At 43.9% G+C, this 16940-nt stretch overlaps 1 protein-coding gene across 1 annotated transcript in view; it reads left to right on the plus strand.

Moving 5' to 3' along the window:
• PREX1 (phosphatidylinositol-3,4,5-trisphosphate dependent Rac exchange factor 1) overlaps positions 1-16940 on the plus strand; it is a 343823-nt gene that overhangs the window by 212375 nt on the left and 114508 nt on the right. The window contains exons 12-13 of the mRNA XM_088472186.1: positions 5590-5693; positions 8529-8578. Of these exons, the coding sequence (XP_088328312.1) occupies positions 5590-5693; positions 8529-8578 (154 nt within the window). The remainder of the gene's footprint in view (positions 1-5589; positions 5694-8528; positions 8579-16940) is intronic.

Below are 16940 nucleotides of genomic sequence, written 5' to 3' on the forward strand. Positions count from 1 at the left end.
TCTCGCCTTCCTGCAAGCGGGACTAGATCATGGGCTTCGCCTTGCTTCTTTGAAGGTACAGGTTTCGGCCCTATCTGTCTGGTTTCACCGTAGGATTGCTACAATCCCGGATGTGCGCACCTTTATGCAGGGTGTTCTCCGCATTCAGCCGCCCTTTGTTCCACCTGTGGCGCCTTGGGATTTGGCTGTGGTCCTGAGGGCTCTCCAAGGACCGCCGTTTGAACCACTGGGCTCAGTGGATCTTAAATGGCTAACAGCTAAGACTGTTTTCCTTCTGGCTATTGCTTCGGCCAGACGTGTTTCTGAGTTAGGGGCTCTTTCTTGTAGACCCCCTTTCTTGGTTTTTTATGGGAACAGGGCAGTGCTCCGCACTCGGCCCGAGTTTCTTCCCAAAGTTGTTTCCAGTTTCATATTAACGAGGAAATAGTTGTTCCGGCCTTTAACTCACCGGGTCTTTCCGTGGGTGAGGCCTCTTTGGATGTTGTGCGGGCCTTAAGGACTTATGTTGACCGCACTTCTTCGTTTAGGAAGTCGGACGCTTTGATTGTCCTCTTTGGCTTCCGTAAAAAGGGTTGGCCTGCTTCAAAGCAAACTTTGGCAGCCTGGATCCGTATGGCTATTTCTGAAGCTTATCTTCATGAAGGCCTACCGGTCCCTCCTTCTCTGAAGGCTCATTCCACTAGGTCTGTGGGTCCTTCGTGGGCAGCTCGACGTGGTGCCTCGGCAGTTCAGATCTGCAAGGCTGCTACGTGGTCTTCTGTCCATACCTTCGTGAGGTATTACAGGTTTGACACCTTCGCCTCTCAGGATGCTTCCTTCGGGCGGCGGATTCTCCTTTCTGCACAGGAGCGTCCCCACCCTTAAAGGATACTGCTTTGGGACATCCCCAAGGTATCCTGTGGATACCCTATGGACCCTGAAGTAGAAAATATGAGATATGGTAAGAACTTACCCTTGTTATCTCTATTTCTACGAAGTCCATAGGGTTCCACAGGACTCCCGCCCTGTCGCACCTGTGCTGCAGATGGGCTTTGCTCTGGTCACCGGTTTTCCGTCTCCCTCTGGTGAGAATGTGATTCTTGTATGTGTCCAGATCTTTGTTCTCTCTCTTCCTTCTCCTCCTCCGGCCTATGGCTTGGTAACTAACTGAGGTGCCTTGGCCCGGGGGCGGGGTATAGGAGGGGGACCTAGTGCATCCTGGGAGGCTGAAAGCTTAACTCTTTGGTGCCCTGCGACTGACGTCACACCTATACCCCAAGGTATCCTGTGGAACCCTATGGACTTCGTAGAAATAGAGATAACAAGGGTAAGTTCTTACCATATCTCATATTATTTATACCATGCCCTCTGTGCTCTGCACTGGGTATTTATACCATGCCCTCTGTGCTCTGCACTGGGTATTTATACTATGGCCTCTGTGCTCTGCATTGGATATTTATACTATGGCCTCTGTGCTCTGCATTGGATATTTATACCATGCCCTCTGTACTGGGTATTTATACTATGGCCTCTGTGCTCTGCACTGGATATTTATATTATGGCCTCTGTGCTCTGCACTGGATATTTATATTATGGCCTCTGTGCTGTGCACTGGGTATTTATACTATGGCCTCTGTGCTCTGCACTGGATATTTATACTATGGCCTCTGTGCTCTGCACTGGATATTTATACTATGGCCTCTGTGCTCTGCACTGGATATTTATATTATGGCCTCTGTGCTGTGCACTGGGTATTTATACTATGGCCTCTGTGCTCTGCACTGGATATTTATACTATGGCCTCTGTGCTCTGCACTGGATATTTATACCATGCCCTCTGTGGTCTGCACTGGGTATTTATACCATGCCCTCTGTGCTCTGCACTGGGTATTTATACTATGGCCTCTGTGCTCTGCATTGGATATTTATACTATGGCCTCTGTGCTCTGCATTGGATATTTATACCATGCCCTCTGTACTGGGTATTTATACTATGGCCTCTGTGCTCTGCACTGGATATTTATATTATGGCCTCTGTGCTCTGCACTGGGTATTTATACTATGGCCTCTGTGCTCTGCACTGGATATTTATACTATGGCCTCTGTGCTCTGCACTGGGTATTTATACTATGGCCTCTGTGCTCTGCACTGGGTATTTATACTATGGCCTCTGTGCTCTGCACTTTGTATTTATACTATGCCCTCTGTGCTCTGCACTGGGTATTTATACTATGGCCTCTGTGCTCTGCACTGGGTATTTATACTATGGCCTCTGTGCTGTGCACTGGGTATTTATACTATGCCCTCTGTGCTCTGCACTGGGTATTTATACTATGGCCTCTGTGCTCTGCACTGGATATTTATAATATGGCCTCTGTGCTCTGCACTGGGTATTTATACTATGGCCTCTGTGCTGTGCACTGGGTATTTATACTATGGCCTCTGTGCTCTGCACTGGATATTTATAATATGGCCTCTGTGCTCTGCACTTTGTATTTATACTATGCCCTCTGTGCTCTGCACTGGGTATTTATACTATGGCCTCTGTGCTCTGCACTGGGTATTTATACTATGGCCTCTGTGCTGTGCACTGGGTATTTATACTATGCCCTCTGTGCTCTGCACTGGGTATTTATACTATGGCCTCTGTGCTCTGCACTGGATATTTATAATATGGCCTCTGTGCTCTGCACTGGGTATTTATACCATGGCCTCTGTGCTGTGCACTGGGTATTTATACTATGGCCTCTGTGCTCTGCACTGGATATTTATAATATGGCCTCTGTGCTCTGCACTGGGTATTTATACTATGGCCTCTGTGCTGTGCACTGGGTATTTATACTATGGCCTCTGTGCTCTGCACTGGATATTTATACTATGGCCTCTGTGCTCTGCACTGGATATTTATACTATGGCCTCTGTGCTCTGCACTGGATATTTACACCATGCCCTCTGTGCTCTGCACTGGGTATTTATACTATGGCCTCTGTGCTCTGCACTGGGTATTTATACTATGCCCTCTGTGCTCTGCACTGGGTATTTATACTATGCCCTCTGTGCTCTGCACTGGATATTTATATTATGGCCTCTGTGCTGTGCACTGGGTATTTATACTATGGCCTCTGTGCTCTGCACTGGATATTTATAATATGGCCTCTGTGCTCTGCACTGGATATTTATAATATGGCCTCTGTGCTGTGCACTGGATATTTATAATATGGCCTCTGTGCTCTGCACTGGGTATTTATACTATGCCCTCTGGGCTCTGCACTGGATATTTACACTATACCCTCTGTGCTGTGCGCTGGATATTTACACTATGCCCTCTGTGCTGTGCATTGGATATTTGATTGGTGACATACTTTAAAAACACACCAATTGCAATATTACGAAAACTGCTGCAATAGTGTTTTCAAAGTCATGTTACAATGCAGTGCATACTTCTTTAAAACAAATAAATAATGCCTCATAGTCCGTGCGGGAAGGGGAAACCTGTACATTTAATTTTAAGTGTTATAAAAATGATTGAAGACTGTATTTGCGTTGGCTTCGCATTTCAAATGCTCCAAGCCACTCGGGTACTTATCCTCTGCACTAGCCAGGCAATTTCTGTACTGCATGTGCATGATGTACTGCAATTTTGTACCTTTTAGAGACCCTGAAACTACGCAGCCTGTCGTACTCCAGCCAAATCTGACCCTGTAAAATGAAGGGGAGGGAGCCGTAACTACTCACTTGCGAATATGGTTGACTGAATAGGTTGTAGAGATGCAGCTTATTTTGCTGAAGCTTTTTTAATTCTGTTTACTTGCAGCTCTAAGTACTTAAGTGTCCACATCCATGTGTATAATTTCTGATTGTTTTTCCTCTCAATGGGCAGGATGTGCTAAGCATCGCATCCACAATCTGTTTACATCCTGCCTTTCATCGGCTATATACCACAGTATGTACCTATAATAACGCAAAGGACAGCTCTCACAATAAGAGCTGTCCTGTGCAAAACCCCCGTTGAGAGGGACTTCTGGGTTTAACACCCAGAAGTCCCTTTGCTGTCTTTCTGCGCATGCCGCGGGGGTTAATGGGAGGGATCCGATTGGAGGGTCCTGAAAAGAAGCCCGTAAGCTTCTATTGGGTAATACCACCTGAAGATGGCGTTACCCATCGGGATGAAGCGATGCATTCTGGTGCTTAATACATATGGTGTATGCCCTACATCCCACCCATTGTCTTTTATTTAGGATTAAAGGGTGTATTTACTAAGCAGTGTTAGGAAACAGAGTGAAAGTGATAAGAAAGTGATAAGGTGCCAGCCAATCAGCTCCCAACTGTCATTTCACAGGCTGTGTTTGAAAAATGTCAGTTGGGAGCTGATTGACTGGCACCTTATCACTTTCTTATCACTTTTCACTGTGTCTCCTAACACTGCTTAGTAACTAGACCCCTAAGAGATATTCTTGCAGATAACTGAATTTTATATAGGGTTTTAAAGCACTTTTCTGCATGTAAAATGCCAGTGAACTAATGCCACATATTGACAAATGTTGCTTGGGAGTGACTCAAAGTATATTCTCCACTTTTTTTTATTCACGGCTGAATTGCTTTTGTCAGTATTGCCTACTTCTTCAGATATTCTTATGACTGGGTAACATCACTTTCTTATTTAAGGGTGGGCACACACTGGAGGATCTGTTTTTATTCTGTTCCCTTGAGGAATGATAATAGAAAGTGTGTTGTCTCACTTTCTCCCTAGTGAATACCTTAATATCTATTTCCTCCACTCTGTCAGTGTCCCTGTAGGGCTCAGCACAGGGTGGAAGCTGATTTGCCTCTGTGCATTGCATTCTGTCCCCATCCATCATCTCTGCTCTCTGACTTGTCACTGGACCTCTCTTGTGGCAGAAGATACTAATCAGAGAGTAGCCTGATCTTCTGTCAGGATCATCCTCTGCTGGCAGATACAGTAATAGTAATTGGAGCTCTGTGTCTGTTAAGGAAGTCTTGCCATTATGCATGGTTTGACTAATTGACTGTAAAACTTAGAATGGGATGTTCTTTATACTGTTGCAGCCATGACATGACAAGTAGTCCAAGGAGTTTACGGAGTAATAATATGTCACTAATTCATAGTCACCCTTATAATACAACATGCCCTAATATTGATTTATTTTAATGCATTTATAAAACACATTTGCTACAAATATTTGCTAAAAATAATAAAATATATTTTCCAATGGACTTCTGTATCTCTGTGTAGATGAATGTACAGTATTACTATAGAAATTGGAAATACTGTAGCATACCATTCCATGTGGCATAGATTCTAAGGAATATACTGGATTTGTCGTCAGCAGGCTGTAAGTGCATGCTGCATCATTTAAGTATGTATCTCACATTGATGAGATAAGAGGACATATTTATATATTAAATATTTAATCAAAGCAGAAGCCACAATAACTAGTCAGAACTGATCATTTTCTTTACTGAAATGTACAAAGCTCCTTTGTAAAATATTTGTCAGTTTTCAGGATTTTGAGCCATTAATCACATTTTAATGTTGGAATTATAACTGTTGATCCCACAAATTGCACTAATAGCCCCACATGTGATTAGTTTCAGATAAGCACCAGTTTAAAAACGAACAGGTTCTTTATCGCTTCCGCTATGATGACGGAACATACAAAGCGAGAAGTGAGCTGGAGGACATCATGTCAAAGGTATGTGTCTGCCATTCGCTGTCAGCTGGTCATATACTATATAGCGCAATTTAATGACACCATTATTTACCTCAGGTCAGGCTGTTTGTCAAAGTCATTTTAAATAGTAAGAGGTTAATGTTTACCAGAAATCATTGCACACAAAGCATCAATATTTATTAGTACTTGTGTAAAAGGCGATGCCATTATGGTGATTAGAGCCAATATGTCAGTGGGGACGTATAGCACTCAGTAATGTAATGTACAGATGTGGCCAGGGTAATAATTCATGACGGAGTGATGACATGAAGCATCGTAACTGCTGGTATCATCCACATCTCCCTGGAGATGTTATGGCAATGAGCAGCCTGATTTATCATAATTTATCCCCAGAGTAGCTGGGATCATAAATCTGATTCTTAGGCTACTTGTACTTAGCCTCTGATGCAGTGCGAGCAGTATAAGATTTTATCATAAGACATTACCGATCTCCCTGTGCAGGTGACCTTGTGGGTATGTCTGTAACAAACCATTTAACCAAGTGTCATTGTCACTATATTTGTCATTCGCAGACTCTGGGCCAGACAATGTTTTGTCTCAGTCTGACACTGCTATAATTTTCAGGCCCTTTCAAGCAGAAAAAGCTTTCTCAGAGGGTATTTGTAATTATCTGTAGACGCTAAATGTAGCCTGGTCTCCTGGTTTAGGAGGAATCTGTGCACACAGCAAGAAGAACCAAACTTGTAACAGACAAATGTATGAATAATGTATGTATTTCAGAATTTGCAGGTACTTACTACAAAGTTTCTTTTAAGGAACGTTCCACCCCCCTGACTCACAACTTCCTATATCTGCCCCCCAGTGAGATGATGTTTGTAAGCATCTTTAGGAAACCTTTATAACATGAAAGCTTTCATATGTGTAAATGTATGACATACTGTAAAAGCAAATTACTAACATGTTACCATATTGGTCATACAAAGGGCACATATGTTCTGTCTGTCTCACATGAAGTCTAGTAGTACCAGCAGAAAAAATTAAACTTGTGCATATAGTAACCACTGTCATTTTAACGAAAAGCCTGTAGGAGTTAGGATTATCTGCATTTTTTTAAAATTGAGTTTAAACGTTTTTTGAAGACTATACAGAAAGCAAAAGAAGTAACACAACAGACACAGAAATCAAGGAGACATAGACAATCCGTGTCAAAATCATCTTAGTGACAGCAAACATGAGGGGGCGACTCAATTCAGCACATTGTTAATACTGTAGCGCCAGGAAGGGGTTCCCAGAGCTATTCCATTCAGAGCGCTGTTAGACTGACTAAAGGATTTGTTCTCACACCCTCTTGAGGTGCGAGCAGAAATCCAACCAAAGTGCCGTGCTGTTTGCTGGCTTAGCGCAGTGCTAACAGCCTCGCGGCCGGCACTTTAGTTGGAGAATGCCAGTTAGCGCAACTCAACAGCATGCTACATTGAGTAGTGTCATCTAAGAATGACAAATGAGGGCCCGAAGGCACCATCCAGCACCCTCAACTAACAGTTGTATATTGAGAGATGCAGCTAATATACCAGGTATACAAACTCATATAGGGCCACTGAGAGTTCACATAGGAATCTTAATGGAATAGTAACCATCCCTGTACCCGACAACAAACCAGATCACCATAGTATTGACAATATGTAATTATAAATAGCAGACATTGGACAGACACTGTGACGTTGTAGCAAAACATTAACCGTAACTAATCTATCAACCCCTTCCCCCATGCTGTATAACAACCCATAACGCAGGCATACCTGGAGACCTAAAAACCCAGCAATAATACCCCACTAAACCCCTGGAAGTTTGACCCTTCATAGTATTAGTAAGATCCTCAAGAGGATATTTGATGTTCTGCCTCTCCCTCTCGCTCCCTCATCTCTTGAAAACAGGCCTTAGTATAGAAATTTCAACAAACACCTCTCCTATACTCTGCGTCGGAGCTGTTGCAGACTGGGGCAGAGGTTGCTTCCAAAGTCACCACGGGGGCTCAGGCAGGGACAGTAATAGCTGGTTGGTGGGCACATTTTGCAAGCTTAGAAGTAGCCCCTGAGGCATGGCCTAATTTATCCATGATGATCACAATATGAGCAGGGGAGTACTACAGTGAAATGCTGTGAAATATATGGCAACTTGAGTCGGCTTACAAGAGGCTGATACACAGTACAGCAGTCCTAGAAATGGCAAACCTTCTGGTAAGGAGGATATTTGATAACGAAGGCAAACTAATATTCCACCATGCAGAAGATAGCACAGCACTCACTGAAAGGGGAGAATTACAGGCAGAACCACGGATCCAGCGGCACTGTTCATTTTGAACCAGCAGGCAGAGAGGACAGTTAAGCACCAAAGGGAAGCCTGGCAGTAAGGGACACTGCAGAGCTGATTGGAGGTGCACTAGAGCTGGGAGCAGCACATCCAAGTCTGAGCACCAACACAGGAGAGACCAGGAGCCACTGGAATGTATACCATTGCAGGAGACCACAACAGAGTCACGAGTCCCTGACAACCATGGAGCACTGTAGCCAGGTCAGACAAATATACGGGAATCCCAGCTCACAGGGCGTCAGGTCGGGAAGCTGGTCTAAACAGACGGGGCTTCCAGGGAAAACCAGATATTTAGTTGGAGTTAGGCAGAGCTGGCAAAAATGCTACCTACTCTATTCTAAGCCAATGATCAGCTTGATTTTTAGATATGTGTCTTCAGTCCTGGGTTTAATGGCACTTCTGGCTGCAGCAGATTAAGCATTAACATCTTAACAAGATATGTGTCACATAACTAATGTTTTCATCGCTTGTTCTTTTACTTTACAGGGTGTGAGGCTCTACTCTCGCCTGCACAGCCTTTTAACGCCAGTGATCAAGTAAGTATTTGCGAGATAAGCTTCAGTAATGACAGGCCTGTGTACAGAAGTCTTAGCATTTTGTCATTGCACTGAAAATTGTATGTTTATTTTCTGGCAGGTTAAGCGGTCAGTAATGTCATGTGCTAGAACTGCAGCACATATATGTAATATCGTTCTCTACACTTCACACGAGAAGCTGTACGTTTTGTAATAATTAATATACAGTATGTGTAAAGCAGTTGAACTGTAACTTACTTTTAAGCAGCCTCCTGTTAGAATTATATAGGAAACTGACAACAGACATATGTTACAGAGGGAGGTGAGCCCCGGACTAGTAGGATCTTCTGAGGTCACCAAGGGAATTTGTGGTATCCATTTCGGGGTGTGGTGACTTCACAGAATAGTTTTCAGTGTAACTTGTGGAAGCAATCTAGTGTTTGTTACAATCTTCCTGGATGTACAGACTCTAGGGCTTATTGGTGATAGGACGAAAATCCCTATAGCTATAGTAAATCAGTGGCCACTTCCGGTATTATCATTGCTAAGATTTACAGGGTTTCACTGGAGGTAAGCTTCCCCATGCAAAATATGAGGATGACTTTGTAACAAGAATTGCAGCAATAAATAAAGGTACCACCACGATCATAGTTCTGATACCAGAAGAAAAACACTGAAAACATGCTTCCTTTCTGTAAATCCGTCCCACTGTACACATGTGAGCCATGTGTACGCATATTCCCACAAACTGCTGAAATCCAGTATTGCCAAAGCTGCAGAGCTTCGCTCAGCTACCCTGGCAATATTTAGTGATTGATTACAGCCATACAAGATTTTCTGTCTCTACTTTATTAGAATTGTTTCACATTCCAGAGTGGTTTATAAATGACCCTCAGCGTCAGCAACTGCATAGCTGTCTGTGCTTTGTGAATGAACCAGATGACGAATCACAGCTTCTGATGATGAATTATGCCTTTGCAGTCAGTTGTGAAGAATAGATCCCATACTGAAACAACTATAAAAGTGTCCACTCATATTAATGTCAGCTTCACAAGCACAGGTTTTCTTTTCTATTTTTAAATATCATTTAGCAGAAATGTATATTTCCTGTCAGTAATGTTCTTGTGTAGCAGATTTCCTCACAACTTCTCCTGCTTGGATCTGCTCATTTCCCGCTCACTTGCAATATAACTGGAGCCATATTCACAAGCGTGAAATATCTGTGACATGACATTGAGAAACAGATGAGAGTTGTCAGAGTTCACTAAGATTTATACCTCGGGAGATGGTCTCTGTGACCCACTGTTATGGCAGATGAGATGCCTCTTGACCGTCCTTTGTCTTGCTAAGGTTTTTCGCATCAGTGACAAATTAGCAATCAGAATTAGCATAATTATAAACTCATTTTGCTCAGGGAATGTTCTGACATGAAATATTACAAATCAGAATAAATAAGACTGCTACGGATGTAATATTAAATTAAATGTCACAGAAACAATGGAAAGAGTTTCATGTATTTTTTTTCCATATTTGGCCCAGAAACCACTTCTGTGGATATTATTTGAGTAACTGTTTAGCATTTGCTAAAATTGCCACCTATCATTCTGTAGCTTGCACTGGATGAATGAAAGGTAGTTGCTGATTGGTTGATAATTGGTGGAGGATGGATTATAGTGTGTTTTTATTTCTTTGGTAAATATATTGTGTTGTCAGTAAAAATATATTGATCATATGAATTTCATTATATGGTCTGCCTTTGCAGTATACAAATTAATTGAATGTACTGTATATACAGTACTTGGTTTGATATAAAGATCTTTCGCAATGCAATCTTCCTGCACCAGTGTAATAGGATCATCACATCTCTGTTATGTACTATTAGGGAGCTCCTTCTACTGTAGTTTAAGATTGCCCCAAGTATGTGTAACTAACTGACACAAATTAGGGTGCGGCACCAGTTTAATTTTGGCACCAATCGCCGCTCGCGCATCAGCGGCTAAAAGGTAGCAGGGGCTATTCGAATTTGGTGCCGAGCACGACCCAATCACTGCTCATGGACTGAAGCCAATTAGAGGCAGCCGCTGTGAGCGAATCATGGCTCACCATGTCATAGCTCCACCTGTGGCTTCTGACATTAGACACCACTGAGCGGATCCTGCACTATGGCGGCAGCAATCAATAGGAGAGGATGTCGCTTGAAGAGCTACAGCAGCCACGGAAGAAGTAAGAAGATGGCGCCACTGGCCAGGACGGGCTAGCGGCAGAAGAAAACAGATGAGGACTAGAGAGTGCTGCAAGTGGTGGGAAGCAAAGAGATAAACAAAATGCCCCACTTAAACCTCTACCAATTTACTGGTAGGCAGCCTTGGTCACCAGTAATCTACCAATCCTCCTCCCTAGACCACCAGGTGTCAAGCTTAGGCCTATGGGTGCAATCAGGCCACAGGCCTGTGGGGCATGTTAGGTGGGTAGATTGCCCATGCCACAAGTAAAAGTGACTCTGGGCATTAGGCCCAGGTCACTTTATGCGCCCTAAGGTAGGCAGGTAATAACCTGAACCCTTGGCAAGTGGCTAAGCATTAGGCCCAGACCACTCTAGTAACAGGTAAAGGGGACCCCACTGTATGGTATAATGTGTATAAGGGGTACTACTTTGTGGGATGATGTGTGTAAGGGTTACTACTGTGTGGCATAATGTGTATTAGGGGCACTACTGTGTGGCATAATGTGTATAAAGGGGTACTACTGTGTGTCATAATGTGTATAAGGGGCACTACTGTGTGGCATAATGTGTATAAGGGCTACTACTGTGTGGCGTAATGTGTATAAAGGGCTCTACTGTTTGGTGTAACGTGAATAAGGGGTAAATATGTGACATGTTATGAGGACATATTTGTAGGTGGGCGCAAATTTATAGTTTGCAGGGGGGTGCCGAACATCCTAGCCCTGGCTGTGGGACTTTGGTCCACTATCTAGCTTCCATTATGTGGCTTCTCTGTTACTTCCGCCATGAAATCATGAAAGGAGAAGGGGGGACTGCTGGGCTGCGGAGGGTCCAAGGAGGCTCTCTCTCTCTCCCTGCATGATATGCCACTGTGTTGCTATACAGTGGCCAGAGGTATTGGCAGGAGAGAAGTGTTACTAGGCAGTAGGGAGAGGGGGGGGTTGCACTGATACCTACCTCTGGATCCGCCCCTGACCTTCACCCTCTCCTAACATCATGACGTTGTCTCAATCACGAATGGACTGCTCACTAACTCCTAAAATGCTCAGTGCTGTTGTGCAGTGGGAAATAAATTCTCAGCAACATCCACAAATCGCTGTTGGGAGATCACCTCATACCTGCTGCTAAAATTAGTGATGCTGGGCAATATTAGGGGATGTGTGTCGCAGAACATTGCAGCACCAGCGCACCAAAACTGTTTTTTTCTCCCAAAGTACTGCTCACACGCTACTTAAACACACTTTAAAAATGGGAGATTGCAAATATAGTGGGTTTAAAATTTCTAGCTCTGAGTACATTTAAACAATAAATATGTCTACAGACTGGAGAGAAATATTTGTCCTTTAACAAATTTTGTTTCCATGATAAACAGATATTATACATGGAATAGAAGGATTATGAGCAGTACAAAATGTGCCTGAACATTTATGTGATCCAGATTTCACCATGTGAAATAATTGTAAAGAATGTATCTCTGGGATTAAAAGCTTTCTATTTAATTATATGTTTGATACCAGGTGTAACATTACGTGATACAGAAAAGCATTTTGCTGAGGAATTTCACATTCAGGAAGTACGGGGGCGTTACACCTAATCAGGGCTTAAAGTGGTCCTGGAGAGGTGGTGGAACTCCTCTCTCCCGCCGTCTACTCCCCCACACCAGCCACGCTAGTCGCTGACAGGCCAAAACAAGTGTGAAAACTGTTCTTTACACACACTATTGTGTATAGGAAACGGTAAAGTGAATGGCGGGGGCCTGGGGCTATGACAGTGTGAAATACATTCAGATGCTTTTTTTTAGCACTCCTGCCATCAGCTGAGATTACAATGTTAGATCACTTTAAAAGAAAAAAAAAAGTTCTATATCATCTGTGTTATTTTTCTTCCATGCCTCTGAGTTTTTTCATGGGGTCCCCACAAAATAGTCTAGGTCACTTGGATGCCTAATGTTTTTTTGCAACCCCTATGTATTGCCTTCGCTTGATTCTTTCCTTACATAGGTAAGATGCTGGTTTCTCTGAAATGAGGAACCTATAAAGAAATTGAGACTCCCTAGGCAGACAGAGAGCGGCTCTCTGTCTGTGGGACTTCTGTGCAGGGACTTGGTGGAGATGGAACTAGTTCCACCTACCATTAGAGGTGACGGAACTCAGTTCCACCCAGTTTCTGCCCACTTTAACCCCTGCACCTAATGATTTAGTTCCTGAATGTTTTTGTCTTGTTTTTTCTCCATAGATTGGTGTATTTTGATTAGTGGCCAGTGGTTTGGAATCTGCAGTGTTTTGTCAGGAATGCATCTTTTCTATTATATTGACCTGTCATAGTTTCTAGAAAAATGACAATGGCTTGTATTTCATGGGCTTAATCAAATTAGGTGTGAAAGAGGCGAAATGCTGTTGCAGCGTCATAGAGATGCTGGCAAATCGTCCTCCTCACAGCCCCGTCGTATCCTGGATTCGCAAATTTTTGTACACAGCCCTTTGGGGCTGAGAACAGACATCTGCTAGTCCAGAGGTACCGTAAGTGCAGCATACAGCTACTTGCACCTACTTGGATTGAGCCCTATGACCTTAGTCAGCCAGTAGGGGGCAGAACTATGGTGAGTATCTATGGCGCAGACATTGTCTGACTAACAGAAGAAGACATGGGTTGAATGAAGATTCTGATAATTAGATTCTCTTTCAAGATAAACTACTTTCCAGTAGTCCAAAAAGTTTGTCAGACACCAAGTGTTTTTCTGCACTGTGACGTGTATAGATATTTCTGCTCTATGATCTTTTGCATTCACCATGAATGACCCTTATTAGCTATGGGAATGTTATCAATGAATGACTTGCCACCTTAGACAGGGATACTATCGGCCCCCCTCTCCCGCAATCAACATCTAATCATCCATTAAAAAATGGACACAACACCAAGTAGCGGAGAGAATGGGGCTGCAGTATTTTATTCTATTTAATTTTAACATTTAGGGGTCTATTCATGAAACAGTGAAAAGAGTGGAGAAGTGAGCCAGTGAAGAAGTTGCCTATGGCAATCTTATCAGCTCCTACCAATTATTTTATAGACTGTTTTTAATAAATGCAACCTCAAAGCTGATTGGTTGCCATGGGCAACTTCTCCACTGGCACACTTCTCCACTCTTTTCACTGCTTCATGAATAGACCCCTTAAAATCTTGAGGGGAGAGTAGAGGTGTAACTAGAGTTGATATCACCCATTGCAAATAAAAGAAAGGCACTCATTGAAAGCTGTTCTTTAAAATTGTGGCTGAATTCCTATATTGATAGTCAAATGAACACAAAATTAGAGAAACAGGAGAGCAAAGCATCAATAGGAAATTAATGAATACCGTGTGCACAAACCATTTCTCCCGCTTTCCGGGAATTATCTTGCTGTCCCACTTTTGGGCCGCAGTGTCCCACGGGGAGGGGGTAGTGTTGAGTTGGGGGGGCAATCTCACAGCAGGTAAATAATAGATGCCATGCGCATGGCATCTACTAACAGTGCGGGGAGAGCCTGGGGGCAGCCCAGCATCTCAGAGACTGCTGGGCTCATCCCCAGAGTGATTAAAACGACAAGTCACGAGTCCTCGTCCCATCCGTACAAGGCTGCACCTCCTTTTTGGGTGCCCACACCTTTGGCGTGCGCAGGATCTCGATTCCCAATTACGAAATGTTGGGAGGTATGCACAAGCTGTTGTGGAAAGGAAATTTGAACTGAAAGGCCGGGTACTGGCTGCAGTACCATTGTCTGCCCAACTGCACAGCAGCACCACTGACTAGGTCTGCAGGCACCCTCCCCACCCCTAAAGCAACGCAGGCATTGGCACATGCAGGGCAGGATGGTGGGGTCAATTGTATTGGTGGGGGTCGAGGGGATGGGGAAGCAAAGTTTTAGTGTACCAGGCCCCAAGATGACTGTTGCTGGCCCTGCTCTTAGGGTCTTATTTAGGGTAGGGATGTGTGCTGGAACATTTTTGCTGGATTTGGTTCTAATTCGTCGTCCGGATTTGGATTTGCCAAACTGAGGTGACTGGGTTTGGATTTTTTTACAAAAATTTACAAAAAAAGCTAAAATCACATAAATTTGGCTTTTTTTTCGTCCTAGAGTATTATTAACCTCAATAACTTTCATTTCCAGTCATTTACAGTCAATTTAGACCACACACAGCTTATAATATTGTTTTCACCATTATTGGCCAAAGGTTGCAGTGAGCTGGCAGGTTACTAAGCGTCAGAGCAGCGGCACAGACACTACAGTTTAAAGCACATCTATGAAACATTGCCACACAGCAGTGGCAGAAATGAAAGTTAGTGCAAGATAGCATTGTCCTTGGGCCCTCCCACCCAGTGGGGTATGGCCAGCAGAGTCAGAGTACTTGTATACTCATAGGGCTACGGCCCAAGGAGTCACAGTACTTGTATACACAGAGGGCTACGGCCCAAGGAGTCACAGTACTTGTATGCACAGTAGGAGACGGCCAGCAGAGTCACAGTACTTGTATACACAGTGGGCTACGGCCTAAGGAGTCACAGTACTTGTATGCACAGTGGGCTACGGCCTAAGGAGTCACAGTACTTGTATACACAGTGGGCTACGGCCTAAGGAGTCACAGTACTTGTATGCACGGGGCTACAGCCAGCAGAGTCACAATACTTGTTTACACAATGTGCTACGGCCCAAGGAGTCACGGTGCTTGTATTTTTTATACACAGAGGGCTAAGGCCCACAAAGTCACAGTGCTTGTATTTTTTATACACAGAGGGCTATGGCCCATGGAGTCATGGTGCTTTTATTTTTTTATACACAGAGGGCGATGGCCCACAAAGTCACGGTGCTTGTATTCTTTATACACAGAGGGCTATGGCCGACAAAGTCACGGTGCTTGTATACACACTTACACAGTGGGGTACAGCACCAAAAAATAAGTAAAGTTTTTTTTCTATTACAACAACAGTATCATTATAAAGGCAAACATATTGACACAAATGAGATCATGGTCGGGATGCAGCATGGTGAGAAATGCTGTCAAACCCCGAAAATGCGGGTTTGATCGCATTTCTCATATGCACCAAGCCCCGGATTGCAATGCACTCTGGGGCTTGGTTGCGGTGGCGTTACCCATAGAAGCCTATGGGCTTCTCTCCACAAAGTGCTGATAGAGGGATCTAATCTGATCTCTCCCAGCACCCCCCTGGAGGGGCTTCTGGGTCATAGACCTGGAAGTCACTCCATCGCAAAGGGCTGCTCTTACAGAGAGCAGTCCTTTGCGGTCATCGTCATGCATACCGGTGTTACCAACGCCGGCATGCATGCGAAGACAGGCAGGATGCGTCGCATCCAAGTGCGATGTGTCTGTTTGGGGGCTCATTTACATTAGTATGTAAATCAGTTTTGTGACACGCCTCTCAGATGTAGCAGTACATGTCCTCTTTACCATGCTCTCACAATCTCCCTGAAATGCACATTCAAAAGTAGGCAAGTATGTATTACACATGAGTTCCAAATGGCCACTAATGTGACGGGTTCGACAAGAACACTTTGTAGGGAGGCACTTCAGTTCTACGGAAACAACAAATGCTTTTATCAGGACGATAATGCCACCTGTCATGTTTCCAGGGCTACGCTGGACTGGTATACAGAAAATTCTGTAACCCAGATGGACTGGCCAGCTCAGAGTCCAGCTCTTAACCCCATTGAGAACCTCTGGGGGACGAATTGGAGCGATTGTTGCATTTTAGGCCGACTCTGCCTTCTTCAGTGTCATTGTACGGCAGAGTGGCAAAACATACCGCCTGCTGTTGTCCAGGAACTTGTGGACAGTTTGCTAAGAAGAAAATAAGGTAAGTATGTACCAGCGAGTAAGATGGTTGTGGTTGTTAATAGCGAGCTGCCGTATAGGATAGCTGACTATCACAAATGGCTAACAATAATAATGTGGTAATACTGCGCTCAGCTAGGAGTAACGTATGTCATATCATGTGTTCACAAAAAAGGAATCTTTACTAATGTACACGATACAAAAACAGCAAGTGTCATACTGTTAAGGCACGTGCGTGACTCTTTTGAGTATAGTCCTGCAACAGCCTTGAGGGCTGGACTTCTTGGCTGGATGCGGCCGTGAAGCAGCTTTGAAAGCTGGAAATAACTTGGCTAG

This window comes from Taudactylus pleione, unplaced genomic scaffold (genome assembly GCF_031769625.1).
Source record: "Taudactylus pleione unplaced genomic scaffold, aTauple2 ptg000121l, whole genome shotgun sequence".
Lineage (NCBI taxonomy): Eukaryota > Metazoa > Chordata > Amphibia > Anura > Myobatrachidae > Taudactylus > Taudactylus pleione.